Source organism: Malurus melanocephalus, unplaced genomic scaffold, assembly GCF_030028575.1.
Source record: "Malurus melanocephalus ecotype Western Australia unplaced genomic scaffold, MMel_1.1 scaffold_70, whole genome shotgun sequence".
Taxonomy (NCBI): Eukaryota; Metazoa; Chordata; class Aves; order Passeriformes; family Maluridae; genus Malurus; species Malurus melanocephalus.
In genome coordinates this window covers 1,466,496-1,480,935 of record NW_026623302.1, presented here as the reverse complement: position 1 = coordinate 1,480,935, position 14,440 = coordinate 1,466,496, and the positions used below count along the sequence as shown (strand labels likewise).

Here is a 14,440-nt window from a genome sequence, read left to right as displayed (position 1 = left end):
AATGGGAAAAGAGTTCAGCTTTGTTGATGTTACATTAGTCTAAAAAGCAAGCAACAAAACCAGATGAGATGTTATTCCTTGAAATAACAAAAATCTCTGCTTAGAGACGCGCAGCAGAATTCATCTTCATTGACTGAGATTCCCTTTGAGCTCAGTGGGAGTTGCCTTCTCCTGATGTGCATTGAAGTCTTAGTTTTTTCTCTACGCTGGTCTTACCAGAGAATTTTCCCAGTTATTTTCTTTTCTCTGTTTGTTGTGATTGAGTGCTACAGTTAGAATACAGTTAGAAATAAATAGAGTCCACTGGAAAAAGTATTTTAAATTGTTGAATGGCTAGTTTGGGGATGCAGCTACCACTGGAAGTGTGGACTGATATCTATAGTCCACTGTCCAGTGGAGATTAATTGAAAAAATAATCTGCTCATAATTTTGTAATGTTGTGTTCTTTGTGAAAAGCAATGAAATGGTAATTGAAACATAGTTTTTAATATTGCTACTGGTCTTTCAATAATGTATTCAGATGCCCTCCCTATCTAAAATTTTTTTTTTCTTTACAGTTTCCAATGTAAAACCTTGTCTCCTGTTAGTCTTAATGAAACATTGCAGACTGACAGAACTTTCCATAGGTTGATCTAGTAAAAGGTGTGAATTTTTTCATCGGGCGTTCTGTTTCACACATTTTGAGTATTTTTTTTTTCAGCTTTAACACCTTGCTTCCAGGATTCCTGAGTTTAAATTATCATAGTGAAGTGATTTGTTTTTATCTCCCAGCAATGTCAAGATGTATTTGGCTGTTTGCAGATATCTGTGATACTTGCAGTCTGTAGGATTTTTAAATCAGAAATTGTAGAATGCATCTTTGTGTTGGATTTTGATGTTGTGGTATGACAAATACCTTGTACTTACACAAGCCATTTATATTTTATGAATTATGGAGTATTTTATGTTTCAGCGAATGAAATATCTGAGATTGAATCCTGAAACCTGTTTTACATCCTTGAAGAGTTAATTCTGCGAATGGTAGTGAGGTGGAGAAAAGGCTTTGTTTTTTCATCTTGGAGTAGTCTTCAGCTATAAAAACCCCATACATATAGAAATAAGTACTGGTTTGAGAGACATTTTCATGCTGACAGCTACTGAGCACGAGCAGTATTTTATAAGTCAGGTCCCAAAGAAGTGTATCTGGTTATACTGTTTTGTTTTCTAATGCTAAAGTTAAAAAACTTTAGCTCATATTTCTTCTTGTTTGCTACTTGTAAGGCTTAAGCATGAAATGTTGACATCCCTATTTTTGGACTGTAGCAATTTACAATGTATTTGTTATACTTATTGTACTTTAGAGAGAGAAACACAAGCTGAATCCAAACAGAAACCAGCAAATTAATGTGAGAAAAGTAAGAACAAGAAAAGAAGAGTGGGAGAGAAGGAAAATGGGCATTGAGTTCATGAGTGACGCAAAGAAAATGGAACAGGCAGGAAGCATGAAAGAGGACAAAATGCCCAAAGGGTTTGTTATTTTGTTTTCCTCAAAGCCCTGGCTTTTTGTTGCTTACCTTGCTTCCAGTCTCACAGATAAGTGCATTAGTTTACCGTGTTCACTAAAAGCCAGGCTGCACCATTGTTCATTACTAAAACAAGTCTTCAGAGTGATGGGATGAAAAGATCCTTTTGCTCCCTCTCTTGGGCTTATTTGACAGAGCATCCTAGACTTTGTATCTTTATGAACTCTCTGCTCAACTAATATTTATATTTCCCAGTCTCTTTATGCCTTTCCAACAAAATTAATTGTGCAAACAAAATAAAAAGCATTTTCTAACTTTCCAAATTGGGTTTCTCTGCATTGGTAAAACACGTTTTTCTGCATAATTGCAAGTGCTTGTAGTATTGCTTTTCTTTTTCTGCTGCCACTGTTAACTTGAGGCAGGCTGGTAAGTATTATCATTTCAAACAATTGACTGTCAAAATCATTGACAAAAACTATAAGCTTCCTTATGGCAACTAAAATTCTTGTGCTTTCTGTGGACTTAAGAGGAAGTGGTGCTTGATAATTCGGGGAGTCCTCTTGCAAGAAAAATAATACTAATTGTCTTTTTTTTTTTTGCTTTTTTTGTCAGTTTTGATAATGCCCTTACACTCACATGATCTGTTCTTCTGCATCAATTTACTTTAATTTTAGGTCCCATGCATCTGATGTTACAGATTATTCTTATCCTGCTACTCCGAATCATTCCCTCCATCAGCAGATAGCAATGCCTTCATATGGAGCAGGAGATGGTCCACCGTACATGGCAGCATCCCAGAGCCATGAGCATGAATACAGACCACCCTCCACCACTGTACGGCATGCTACTTTAAACAGACCTCAGCAACCACCTCCACCTCCACCCCAGCCTTCAGATGGGCAGCACAGCTCAGTACCTGTGGTACCAGCAGAATATGGGTAATTCTCCTGATTTATTCTAGTGGATTCATGGCAAAAACAGAGGAATGCATGTTTTTCCTAACCATCATGATGTGTAATGCATCAGACAGAAAGACCCCAAATACATTGGTTACCTCCTTGGGGAGGTCAGAAAAAAATTGGTATACTTTCTGTGGACTGAATTTAAGTGAAGAAATGGTGAACACAGAAATAAACAAGTGTGTATTAAATGCGGTGAAGTCAATATGGTTGTAAAGTATTAAGAATGCCTAGTACAATATTAGAATGGGGATATTTTTCCTTTAAAATGGAAAGCAGTTACAGGATAATTTGGATAACATTTTAAACTACAGGAAATGTGCAGAAAGAGTATTGTTGATTGTGATTAATGTGACAGTCTCTGTTGCATCCCTGAAGTGACTTTTTAGAGGAGCTTGTGATGGAATTGGAAGGGATCTCCTCAGATACAAATTCTGTACTACCAGAGGAGGAATGCCACTTTTTAATTCAAGATACGTATTCATCAAACTGCTGTGTAGATACTTTGCCTGAATGCATTCTGAAGGAAGCCTTGCTTCAGAGTACTGGTTCTTCTGTAGCAAGAAACTATCTGTTTTCTAACGAGTTTGTGTCTGTTCTTCTGTATAAATAGCTTAAATGTTCAGGAAAGCTGTAGTTGTTCTTGCCCATGTTGTTTTATATACTATGCAAGCCAAGGTTTTTCTCCTTGATACATCCTAGCATAACATTTGCCTGATTTGTGGCAATTGTGCTGCAGATGATTTAGGAGTGACTGCTCCAGCCTGCCCTTTCTCTGTTGTTTCTCTGTGTGTAAGACATTATTGTGCTTAGTCCTCAGGTCCATGACCAATGTCAGGGTGTTACTGTTGTCATACATTGGCATGTGTCACTCAATGTCATCAGTCACTATGCTTCAGCTCCTGTCTCATATATCTAGTTCTTTACCTACCTCAAAATTCTTATAAGTTTTCTTTTCTGCTGAAGATTTCTATTAATGACATTTTAACAATGAAATGAGCTTTTCCCTGTGCCTCGTATTTAAAGAATCAATCAAATGTATCAGTGTAATTAAATGGTATTTAAACTGATAAACTTGACCAAAGAAGCACATGAGAGATACTTACCTTTGGTAAGTCTTTCCTTTGATACTTTTCAATGTTCTCCATATCTGTGTCCTCTATTACCTCTTGCAATTCTATGGGATTGAAGGGCATATTCTGCAGTGTTATTGGTTCCTTCTTCATCGAAGACTTTGTGCTTAACAGTCCCACAGAGTGGATGTTTAATAAGAAATACAGCTTTATACTTAACTAGGCAGGAGAATTAAGATAAAAAGCTCACTTTGTAGAGTGCTGAAAAGACATTGCCTTTAACTTCGATATTTGTCTTAAATCTCAATAATTCAATATTTGAAAATTCATACATGTATAATCACTTCCATATTTAAGTCACCAGTTTAAATTGCTTTTGATTTTTGTTTTATCTGGGGTTGGATGAGTGCAGTTTAGGGGTGATGATTCTGTAAGTTCTAACTTTCAATGCATTAAATGTTTGTGTTCTGTTTTATATAGGATGCTCCCAGCTCAGATGGTGGATTATTACAATCCTGCAGGTCCTCCCCCTCCTCCTCCTCCCCCTATGATTCCTTCAGCACAAACTGCATTTGTTAGTCCCCTTCAGCTTCCTGTGCCACCCTCCCATTCTGGACTGGTGACTGGCTCTACATATGCAGCTACTCATCTTCCTCCTTCTGGTGGGCTTGTTGTCACTGCTCCTCCTCCTCCCGGCCCACCTCCTCCCCCTCCAGGCCCTCCTGCTGCAGGTGCATCCCTCTCTTCCTCCCCCATGCACGCTCCTCCGGCATCGGAGGTGAAGCAGGCACCGATGAGCGATGCACGGAGCGATCTTCTGGCTGCCATCAGAATGGGTAAATGCACACTGAGTTTTAGGTATTCCTTTTTTTTTGCAATGAGAACACAGTATTTTCCACTGAGAGGAATTCATGGCTTCTTTTCCCAGCTGGGCAGTCTTCATTAACCACAGGTACCACGTGCCTGTTCTGACATTTGTCAGCCATGTGTTTGGATCATTTTTTAATGCCTGAAGATGCATAGCTTTGTCAAGTGTGTTCCAGTGTTTGTGTGGACATAATCTAATGAAAACAGCACTTGTGTTCATTATGTAAAGTCCCAGTAGATGTGCATGGATTTTTGCTTCTCTATAGAAGAACTGAGGTTACCCAACACTAGCCTTCAGCCCGCTGATTTTTTAACCAGTGGCTAATGGCTCTTCCTGACCTTGCTTACGATAGGGAGCTGTAGATCTAATGGTATCTCCAAATACAATTTTGAAAACTTTCATCTTCAGATCAAAATTATCTGTAAAGTCTTGAATATTTAGCTTTAACATATTGTTGGCAGTTTTGGAAGTCTAGAAGTATTCAGTCTCTGAGAATTAATTCCCATCTGTGCCATTTTTGTCTTTCCCTCTTCCTTAGTCGGGGAGGCGCTCTAAATCAATGCTTGTTTTCTTTTTTCTCATTCTTCCTGAGTATGTTGTCAGAATACAACAAAATCACCAATAACAGAGTCGAATTTAAAATCTCTGGCCTGGAAAGCTTTGTCTGAGAGTAATTGTCTCTGCAGGAATTCAGCTGAAGAAGGTGCAGGAGCAGCGTGAGCAGGAGGCGAAGCGCGAGCCCGTTGGCAATGACGTGGCCACCATCCTGTCGAGGCGCATTGCCGTGGAGTACAGTGATTCCGACGATGACTCTGAGTTTGATGAGAACGACTGGTCAGATTGAACGTGGTCCAAGCCTACTGGCAACTAAATACTTGGCTTCAGTGGTCGCTTTCTTAGTGAGATGTAAAGCAGGATGTTGACATGTATTAAGGCTAGTGAGGGAAGTGCTAAAATTGAATTGGTATTACTCAGAATGCTGTAGCTTAGCAACTCTGGTAATAATGATGTGATTATGCTTAAGCAGATCAGAAACTTGTCTTACTTTCAGTATTTACTGCATAATACTTAAGTGCCACTAAATGTAGCAACTCTTGTGCTGCGTGCAAAATATACTGCAGTTGTTGCACTGTTACAGAACCAGCATTTATTTTACTTTCCTGTTCTTGAAGGAATAAAATATATTTTTTTGACTTTACATCTTATTATTTTAATTATGTCAGCAACTTAGATACTTGTGAATTGGTCTGGTTGTTAGTCTTTGAGGACAGTTAACTGTATGGCTGAGTGAAGTGTTGAGTTCCATAAATGTTACTTTTAACTTTTTTATTAGGTACTAATTATGCCCATATTAGTCTATTTTTAACCACTTCTGGGCTTAAGTTTTTATGTGTACAAAATTGATTTTATACTGTTTTCCTTTTTATCTTAAAAATGTAGCAGATGATGAAATGTATACTTAGAAGAATGAATCCACATGATCCAAAAAGAACATTTGGTGAGCAGACAGGATACGCCTGTAGCAGTACCAGCTCTAAGTTGCTGGTTGTTTTTTCAGAAGCGTGTTAGGGGGGTCTCTGCTGGGTAGTGGATGCATGTCTGTATTATAAATTAAAATGAAAATACCCATAGAGCTTTTCACTCTTGAGGTCAGATCAACTGGATGCTGGATAGACCTGATTGAAACCCTGTGGCTATTGCAGTGTAGAAATGCTGCTGTCATTACTAAAGAGTGGAGGAACAGTCCAGATCTAGCAATCAGATATATTTCACAAGTATTAAACTTGGTATTTATGCCTGTAGGTGTAAATGTGTGTAAATAAGTTCTGTTGTTGTTGATTTGTACATGTGTAGTCATGTAGCACACTCAGAACTCTTTCTTTGAATGTATTTCTTTCCCAGTACATCCCGTGGATAAAACTCAGGCAGTTAAAGCAGTTGTAATGGTGATTGAGGTACTATGCCATATATATATATATATATATATATATATATATATATATACACACACACATTTTTTTTGTCCTTTCCTAGAAATAGTTGCTTCCATAAAGTCTGCTTTGACTGTCTCTGTTTTCCTTTTTTTTTTCTTTTTTAATCAGCAGTGCAGTATTAAAATTTTTTGTTTGGTTTGGTTTTTATTTTCCTCTTCTGGACAGAGAGTCAGGCTGCTGCTTTGCCTAATGAGGCTTTTAAAAATGTATTCATAGCAGGGGAAGAGTTCTTTCCTTACCAGATTAAAACTGTAATCTTTGTAACAGAAGTCTGTGTAATTCCAGGTCTAACATTTGGTAAAGCTCCTTTGTTCTGTGAGGCCCCCCCCCTCGTCTGTTCTTAAGTAGGTAAAATAAAAGAGAAATGGAAGGTGATTATCTAACCTGTGTTTACACCATTGACAGTTTTAGTCCTGAGAATGTAACAGTCTAACACGATGTTTGCATGCAAACTGTTGGCTACTGCATTGCTGTTTAATCTGCACAAGATTTTTCAGTCCGTGGTGGCTGCCTTTATGGTAGAGGGGTAATGTGCTGCCTCAGTGCTGGTGTTAAATTTTATTGCACAAAGTGTGACCAATCTTTGTATAGCGGTGAGCAACCACAGCTCTTGGTAACCAGGGACTGCTAAAGGTACTTTGCTGATCTGTGCCCCAGTTGGAGCTGGTTTTGTCTTTGCCTTAAAATGCAGAGCGGAATCTGCTTTATTTTGTGTTCTGAAGTCTGAGGTCCATGTATCCAGCAGAGAGGGCAGAATTTAGGCTGTAGCCTGATGGTGGTTTTCATTGCCATGTGGGAGATGGCTTGTCCTTGCCATCATGGTGTGCTTGCAGAGTGGCCTGCAAAATGGCTCTTCAGAGAGATAGCTGGAGGTGCAACTGGGAGCTCAGTGTTGCATCACTATAGGTGGTGAGAGCACTCTCCACGTTCTTTTGATACATGCTGAAATGAAATGTCTCAGCAGAAAACTCTTTCCAATCTACTGAAATTTGATATGATAGAAGATATATTTTATGAGCACAGAAGTTGGGTGTGTGTGAAATTTTGTAACTTACGCTTATTTTAAATAATAAGCATTAAACAAGCAATCAGTTATGACCAGTGAAGATAGTGTAGATTTTCAGTCATGGTAGCCAACCTGTTTTTCTGAACCTGCAATGTTGTAATTTTCCTTTTGATATTTTATGGAGGAAATGTGAATTGAATTTAGTGATGTAAACACTATTCTAGGCTGTTTTTATTGGTTTTATCATACTTTGGGTTGTGCATAAGTAACAAATACGAATAAAATCTCACTTTTGAGCCTGTGTTTCTTTCCTTAGATTAGTAAGATTCTGCTGTTAATCTTTACCTTAGCTTACTGATAACAGAAATGAAAATGTAAGGCTTCCAAATGTTATCTATTATCCCAAAGAACCACGATGCTCCTGGGATGAAGGCTGGAGTCCGCAAAACCAGATTAGATTCCCTTGAGGTACTGCTGCGCCTCCTAACATGCATACTTCGTTATTTTGCAGCCTTGATTCAAGCACCAAGTTCCTGGCTGGTCTAAGCAGGTATTAATTTCCCTACAGGTAGCTTTAGGGATTTTTTTTTTCAATGAAATGCATTAAATTTCAGCTTTGCTTCCAGAAAGAACAAGGCAGAAAATATAAGTTATATTAGCAAGTCGTCTTCCCCGCTTTTTTAATAAGTTGTGTTTGTAGGTTAGTGATACCAAGCACAATATTGCAAAATACAAACCCCTGTAGACCTAGAAAAATACTTTTAATTTAATCTTTTAATTGTAATCAGATTAAAGCCAGGGGAGGATTTTCATCCTACTGGGAAGAACTTATATAAACCAGTTGTGTAATAGAGTAGCCTAATTGTAAATTAAACAGATTGGTTTATGCATCTTAGACTCATCTGTTTCTTAGGAAAATAAAATAATCTTTATTCTGTTCAGCTGAAAACTCTAGTCCCTATGGTACCCAGTTCTTATTTATCTCAAGTTTTCCACTTTTTGATCTGAACTTAATTCAAGTAATCCAGAGCACAGACACCAATTCTACCTAGAAACTGAATATGCAAGCTTGCGTTTTTTGGTTCAAAGGTTTTCGTAATAAAGCATTTATAACTGGTCATTGGAGCTCAGTTGGAGTTAGGACTGATGGTCACCTCAGCATGGTGCTTCTACAGCTCTTGTGGTTGTCCTTTGAATTTTAAAGAATTTTTGGAGAACTGAACTTAACTGGAGTTTTGGGTATTTGAGATTTCTCTTTATCAAGATGAATGGAGAAGAAAAAGACCGTTACTGTAAGAGGAGGTGCATGGTTGAGAACAAGCTCCAAATTGAACTCATTTTGCAGTATGCAGATGGAGTTGGGAGGAAGGGAAGTGACTCCTTGGGAAATGGGTTCTTGATGTATTTTTCAGCTATGTTCTCTCTTGTGTACTGGGCACTGTTTTAATAATAAAGAGATATTCTCTTCCCCTTGAAACAACATACCTAAGGGTACAGAAAGATGTAATTTCTTAAAATGTTTAAAACCTCAGTGTAAATGAAACTGAGTATAAGCCTAATAATAATGAAGACTTCATTAGAATCTCATGGCTAGAAGCTGAGGTAGCACAAATTAAATGTTGAGCTGAGGTGTTAGTTCTTAGACAAGGAGTAAAATAAATATTAGAACAGCCTATCCAGAGATGGTTTTTTTCAGTGAATTTTTTTCAAGGTAACATCACTCGTTTTTTTCTTTCTGAAAAACCAAATAAACAGAAATTCAGCCTTCTGTGGTCTGCTTTGGGGAAAGGTGCTTGCCCTGTGGGGGTGTGAATTTTTACCTCTGAGTGTGAAGCATTCCTAGCAAGAGTGAGTCCATACTTACATGAACTCACATATGCACCAAAGTCCAAGGATTTTTAGCATATTGAGGCAGATTGCACTCAGGTGCTTAAACATTGAGAGTGATAAACAGGGGATGAAATTATGATAACTACTAGAATCCTTCAGGCCCTGGTGTCTGCCACAAAACAGTTATGAGAAACTTGAGCTTATCACTGAGCACCCTTCCCTGTTTCCTTGGATGTTAAAGGGAGTGTGGCTACTACAAAAGGACTGTGGATTCCCAATCTGACCATCTTTCATTAAAAGAAGAAAGAACAAGAACACTGAAAAAAAAGGGAAGTCCTGCAAAACCAGGAGAAGTAATTAATATTTTACTTTCTCTACTAACATGCAAAAAAGGTCTTTTCATGTGCTGTCAAGTCTCTGTAGGTTTCTCTGGAGAAATGTGTTCTCATCTGTGGGTGACACAGACTCCTAAAAGTGGAAAGCAGTGTCACGTTTGTGCTGGGCTGGGCTTTTCAGCTATATAAGAAGACAAGTCGCCCATAAGGTTCTTAGCTAAATATAGCAGACTCTTGGAGATTAATTCTTACTGCTGCAGATAGAGAACTTTCTTATCTGATTAGCCAGAGCCAGAGTGGAGTTCTCTGCTTTTCTCTTGGCAAGGGGTTAGGTGCAGAGTGATTCAGAGATTAAAGCTGAGGGCAACTGTTTCGAGATGTCTCCACAGCTTGTCTTGAGTGTGTTGCCTCTGTGAGTCGGTCAGCATTTCAGTTGCTCTGTGCTGTTGTACCCTGTGAAAACTGCTCTGTTCCATAGTCACTCGTTGCCAGTGAAGGGTAGGGTAGAGAAGGGAGGAGAGGCCTGGGAATCTGCCCAAGTTATCCTAACGCCAGTTAATACTGGGCAGCCTGTCCCCTCTGGGGCAGCAACTCTAAACACAAGTCCTGCCAACCTCACTGAAATGGGTGGCAGAACGCACCTCTTTCCCCTGTTCCTGGAAATCATTCTGTTGGAATGCCTGGAAAAGCATTCTCTTGGTAGCTGCCAGCGCTGGTGAATTTTTTAGTCCGTTTCCTGAGTCATCCTGCTGTTAACCATTGATTTCTCTAGTGAGTTTAACTTCCTACTCCCATACCAGTTACTGTCTCTGACTTGCTAAATGGCCCGTGCCCACTGCTTGCTACGCTTCATAAACTGGATGCATCCACCAGCCGTGGTTGCAGTGCCCTTGGTCTCTGCAGCCCAGCAGGGGTTGTCACCTGCAGCCTGTCCCTCTGCCTCCTCCTCTCGTGAGTCTTGTCCCTGTTTTCAGCAGATAGCTTGCATGTTACCGATCAAGGATATTCCCCTTCCCTGCTTCAGTGGTTTGGCTGGTGGGCCATGGTGCCTTTTGATTGGATAGATTCTTGTTCTGTGGCTGTGCTGGTAACAGTGGATGTTAAAAAGGGTGCTACCTCAGGGCACAGGGCTTTTCTTCTCTGTGGAGGAGGATGATGGTAGTAGGGTTGTTTAGCATGGGCTTATTGATAAATGTGGCTCTTAATGAAAAAATTGTTACTTATTCCAGCAATGTGAGGCCTCAACTTAGCCTTGCTTAGAACATTCTTTCAGGTTTGTATTCATTTTCTCTGCTCTGGTTTTTGGTTTTCTCTGCATTGGTTTGTTTTTCTCTTCTGTTTGTGTTTCCTTCCAAATTGAGTACGCTTCCTAAAACTTCTCAGGGCGCCTTCACACAGCTGGCTAAATTGCTTATGATTGGCATTACGTTGTAACCATTATTTCTGCCTTTAAGGAAGAAGGATTTTTGTTTCATATTCTCAGAATGACAACCAAACTAATGCTCTCAAGGATGGCTGTTAAAGTTTGCCCATAACTTTATTTCTGTATGATTTGTATTTATAGCACGTTTTGCTTTAGAAGTTTTGCTTACAGCAGATGGTGAGGTTTTTGTGTTGCTGTGAAGAACTTTTGTTTAGGTTCAACAGAATATTTAATCTGTGTCGAGACTGTTAAGGTGTATAATATGGGCAGTATTGTGCTGCAATGTGATCTCGATTAGTTACAAACGTCTACGGTTCCTTGGGGCATTTGAGGTTTACCTTAAAATGCCTCAATCCTGGTGTCTCACTGCTTCCCTCAGTACCAGTCACTGCTGGGCTATAAGTGATGCAAAGCACCACTGTGGCATTGCACAAATATTTTAAGAAAGATAAGCCAGATCGCTGGCTTGTACCCAACTGACTGCCATTAGGTGAGTGCTTACCTGAAAGCAGTATCCCATTTTTGATCGTCCCCTGTACTCTCTTCAAGACCCCTGGTGACTACCACAACAACCCATGCTTCTTAAATTTTTAAGAGCCATCTTTATTCTCTTAAGTTGACATGGTCTGCCTAGAAAAGTGAATTTAGGTCTACCACATGCTTTTAAGTAAAGGATGCTACGTCCCTCTCCTGTCCTATATTCTTTGCTATGTTTCTAGAATTTATGTGAATAATTTATATGGCTTGATAGATTTCCTTTGTACTTTGCTGAAAGAGATAATAAATCCTTACTTCAGTGCTTTTCAAAGATAGTTAAAATACACCAAATGGTGAGGCAGCTGACAAAAGCTAGAATTATTTGAGATAGGTGATGTGGGAGTTGTCTATGGCATTGCTGCTTATTTACTGTATTGGCAGAGTAGAAGCATTTAAGCATGGATGTCTCACTTACATGGGGAGAGTAACAGCACAGATCTGTGGTATTCTTCTGTCTCTTAAATGGGAGTTAGGAAAATACAGATTTTTAGGACAGAGATGGGAAAAAAGACAAAGGTCAGAATTCTTTTTCTGTTCTAAACAATATGAGAAAATTCTCTGGTGAAATTGATGATATTTCTCTTTGTTTTATCTCCATACAGAAGCTTCCAAATGTTGAGGCTATGTTTGAACCTTTTCCCTGAAGATCACCCTCCATATTTTATTCTCTTCACCTTATCAGCTGCAGTATGCAATGACCTTTCTCTTTGATTCAGCCATCTGCTTGCTTCAGCTTTTATTTCCTTCACTGATCAGATGAGACAAGAGGGTACAAACGGCACTGGCGGTGCTGCTGGCCTCTATACCTGATTAGGATAAGTAGACTTAAGCTGACATTTTAAATAGTAAATAGGTCTTTTTTAAAATTCATGAGTACAAGAATTGCTAAAGGAGTCTAGTGAACTGGTAATGTGTTCTGCTCAGAAAGCAAAACATACAATACTCAGGGTAGGAGGATCTATAAAAGGAATATGTGAGTAAAGCACACCTCTAAAGCGCTGCTCTGTTTTAAGGCTTCCAGGTGTGAGCTTTGCACAGTTGCTGTAATTACCAATCTTCTGCAGGTATTGCTTCTCTCTGGGTTTGGGCTGCAACCATTTATTCTCACCCAACTGCTTGAATGCCAACAGGGATATCAGTGCTGTAGAAAGGATGCAGGAAAATTTGCCTCAAGAACATTAGTGGTCTTGGCAGGACTGAAGATACAGGAGGCAGCATTAGTTTCTTAGCACAAAGTTAAAGAAAATAAAGCAGAACTTTAAAGTTCCAGGTCTTGAGATCCAGGGCATGGGGACTGTCTCATCTCATCAGTCCTAATGCCTGAAACTGCAGCCATTCAGCCCTGATGTCAGCTGCCCGCTGAGATCTTGGTGTCCCTGTGACTCAGAAGTGGGGCTCAAAGGGAGCTGGTCTGTAGACCAGGGCACGGCAGGTGTTGGGTTTCAGTTCTGCTTCATGCAAACAACTTCATGTGCCTGTCCATGATAGAATTACAGCACAGCAGGACAGAGCAAGAAGATTTTCTTCCAAAGTGCTTCTGATCCAAACTGAAGTACCAGTACGGAGTCTGGTGCCTGAGCAAGCTCTGTGCTCTATGTGTGGCTGCCAAACAGCCCCGTTCTCATGGCTGTTCACCCTTCTGTGCCACATTCACTCACTCCTGGCCGCTGCTGTTGTCATCCTTCAGCATCATCCGTTGCTCAGCCTAGGAGAGGCAAACACCCTTATCTTTGTATGAATGTCTGGCAAAGTGTTGGCAGTAGCTGAGGAAGCCTCGCTAATGAGCGGGTGTTGCTGAAAGCAGCGTGGTGCAGCACCTCTCCTACGCAGCCTGAGCAGCAAGCCGAAACAGCCGCCCTCTCTGGAGCTCATCCTTGCACACGAGCCAAGCAGGATTAACTAGATAGTAAAAATGTATTGGCTGATAATTACACTTTAGTATTTGACTTAAATACAAAGCCAGATAATGCAGAAAGCGTGAACACGTTTCAAAATGCTCATGCATCTGTTACGAATTCCCTGCCCAATGAGATGCTTTTTTTACCCAAGAGAGGAGCCTGGCACTTGGCTGCTGCAACGCTGCAGTGGTGGCAGGAGAGCTGCAGGAGGGCACCTACAGCTTCTGAAACGAGCCTACTCAATAGCTGGGAAAACACTAGATTTGAGCTTCCTGCAATTCTTGATGTCACTTTGGTTGGGTAGGGACATGACAGGAGCAGGCTTCCATTATGGACCTGCACTAGTTTTCTGTTCTCATCTGGTACCCAAAACATAAAATCCTGTGACAGGAAAAGGAAATCCTGTGACAAGAAAAGTAGGTGCTGCTGTCAGAGTTCTATCCCCGACAGACCCATCAGGTAAGAGGGACAGTCTTTCTCTAGCAAGAGACTGACCTCCAGTGGACAGATGGGCAATCATAGGAGCTTAGTCTAAGTAAAATTTAACTGTACGAGGACAGAGAGACATGAAGCAGTTCTAGTGAGACAAATGTTCCTCTCGCAGCAATTGAGTGGCAGTGTAGTAAAAGTGCATGTACAGCAAAATCTCCGTGCATGTGCAACTGCATGGACTGCTGGAGGCTCAGAATCTCAGGGTCTTTGACAAACTTGGAACAAAGTGCTCTGAAATGTAAAACTGCCATGAAGCTGAAAGCACTGGAGCAACAACATCTGACAGCTGAGGAACTCACTGCACCTTGGCTGAGCTCCAGCCTCTAAATGTCCTCACAAGTCCCCTGAGCCTGCCCTGGTTGTAAGGTGATGTGACTGCTCAAAGGAAGAGGAGGCCTCCAAGGAAGCTGGGAGAGGGATATGAATTGCAGCAGCTTAATATTTTAAACTTTCCATTCCCAGAAACACAGAGGGCTTGAGGTGAGAAGAAATCTCTGGAGCCCATCTGATCCAGCATCCCTGC

The 14,440-nt window shown here is 40.3% G+C and overlaps 1 protein-coding gene across 2 annotated transcripts in view; it reads left to right on the top strand.

The window, feature by feature from the left end:
• Positions 1-7,693, top strand: part of WASF3 (WASP family member 3) — a 65,497-nt gene extending 57,804 nt beyond the window's left edge. The window contains exons 7-10 of one of the 2 annotated variants that reach the window (XM_057366701.1): positions 1,341-1,507; positions 2,177-2,440; positions 4,015-4,370; positions 5,089-7,693. In XM_057366701.1, coding sequence (XP_057222684.1) covers positions 1,341-1,507; positions 2,177-2,440; positions 4,015-4,370; positions 5,089-5,246 — 945 coding nt within the window. In that variant the 3' untranslated portion in view covers positions 5,247-7,693. The remainder of the gene's footprint in view (positions 1-1,340; positions 1,508-2,176; positions 2,441-4,014; positions 4,371-5,088) is intronic. The other variant, XM_057366702.1, reaches the window with a different exon arrangement.
• Positions 7,694-14,440: the final 6,747 nt, after the last annotated feature.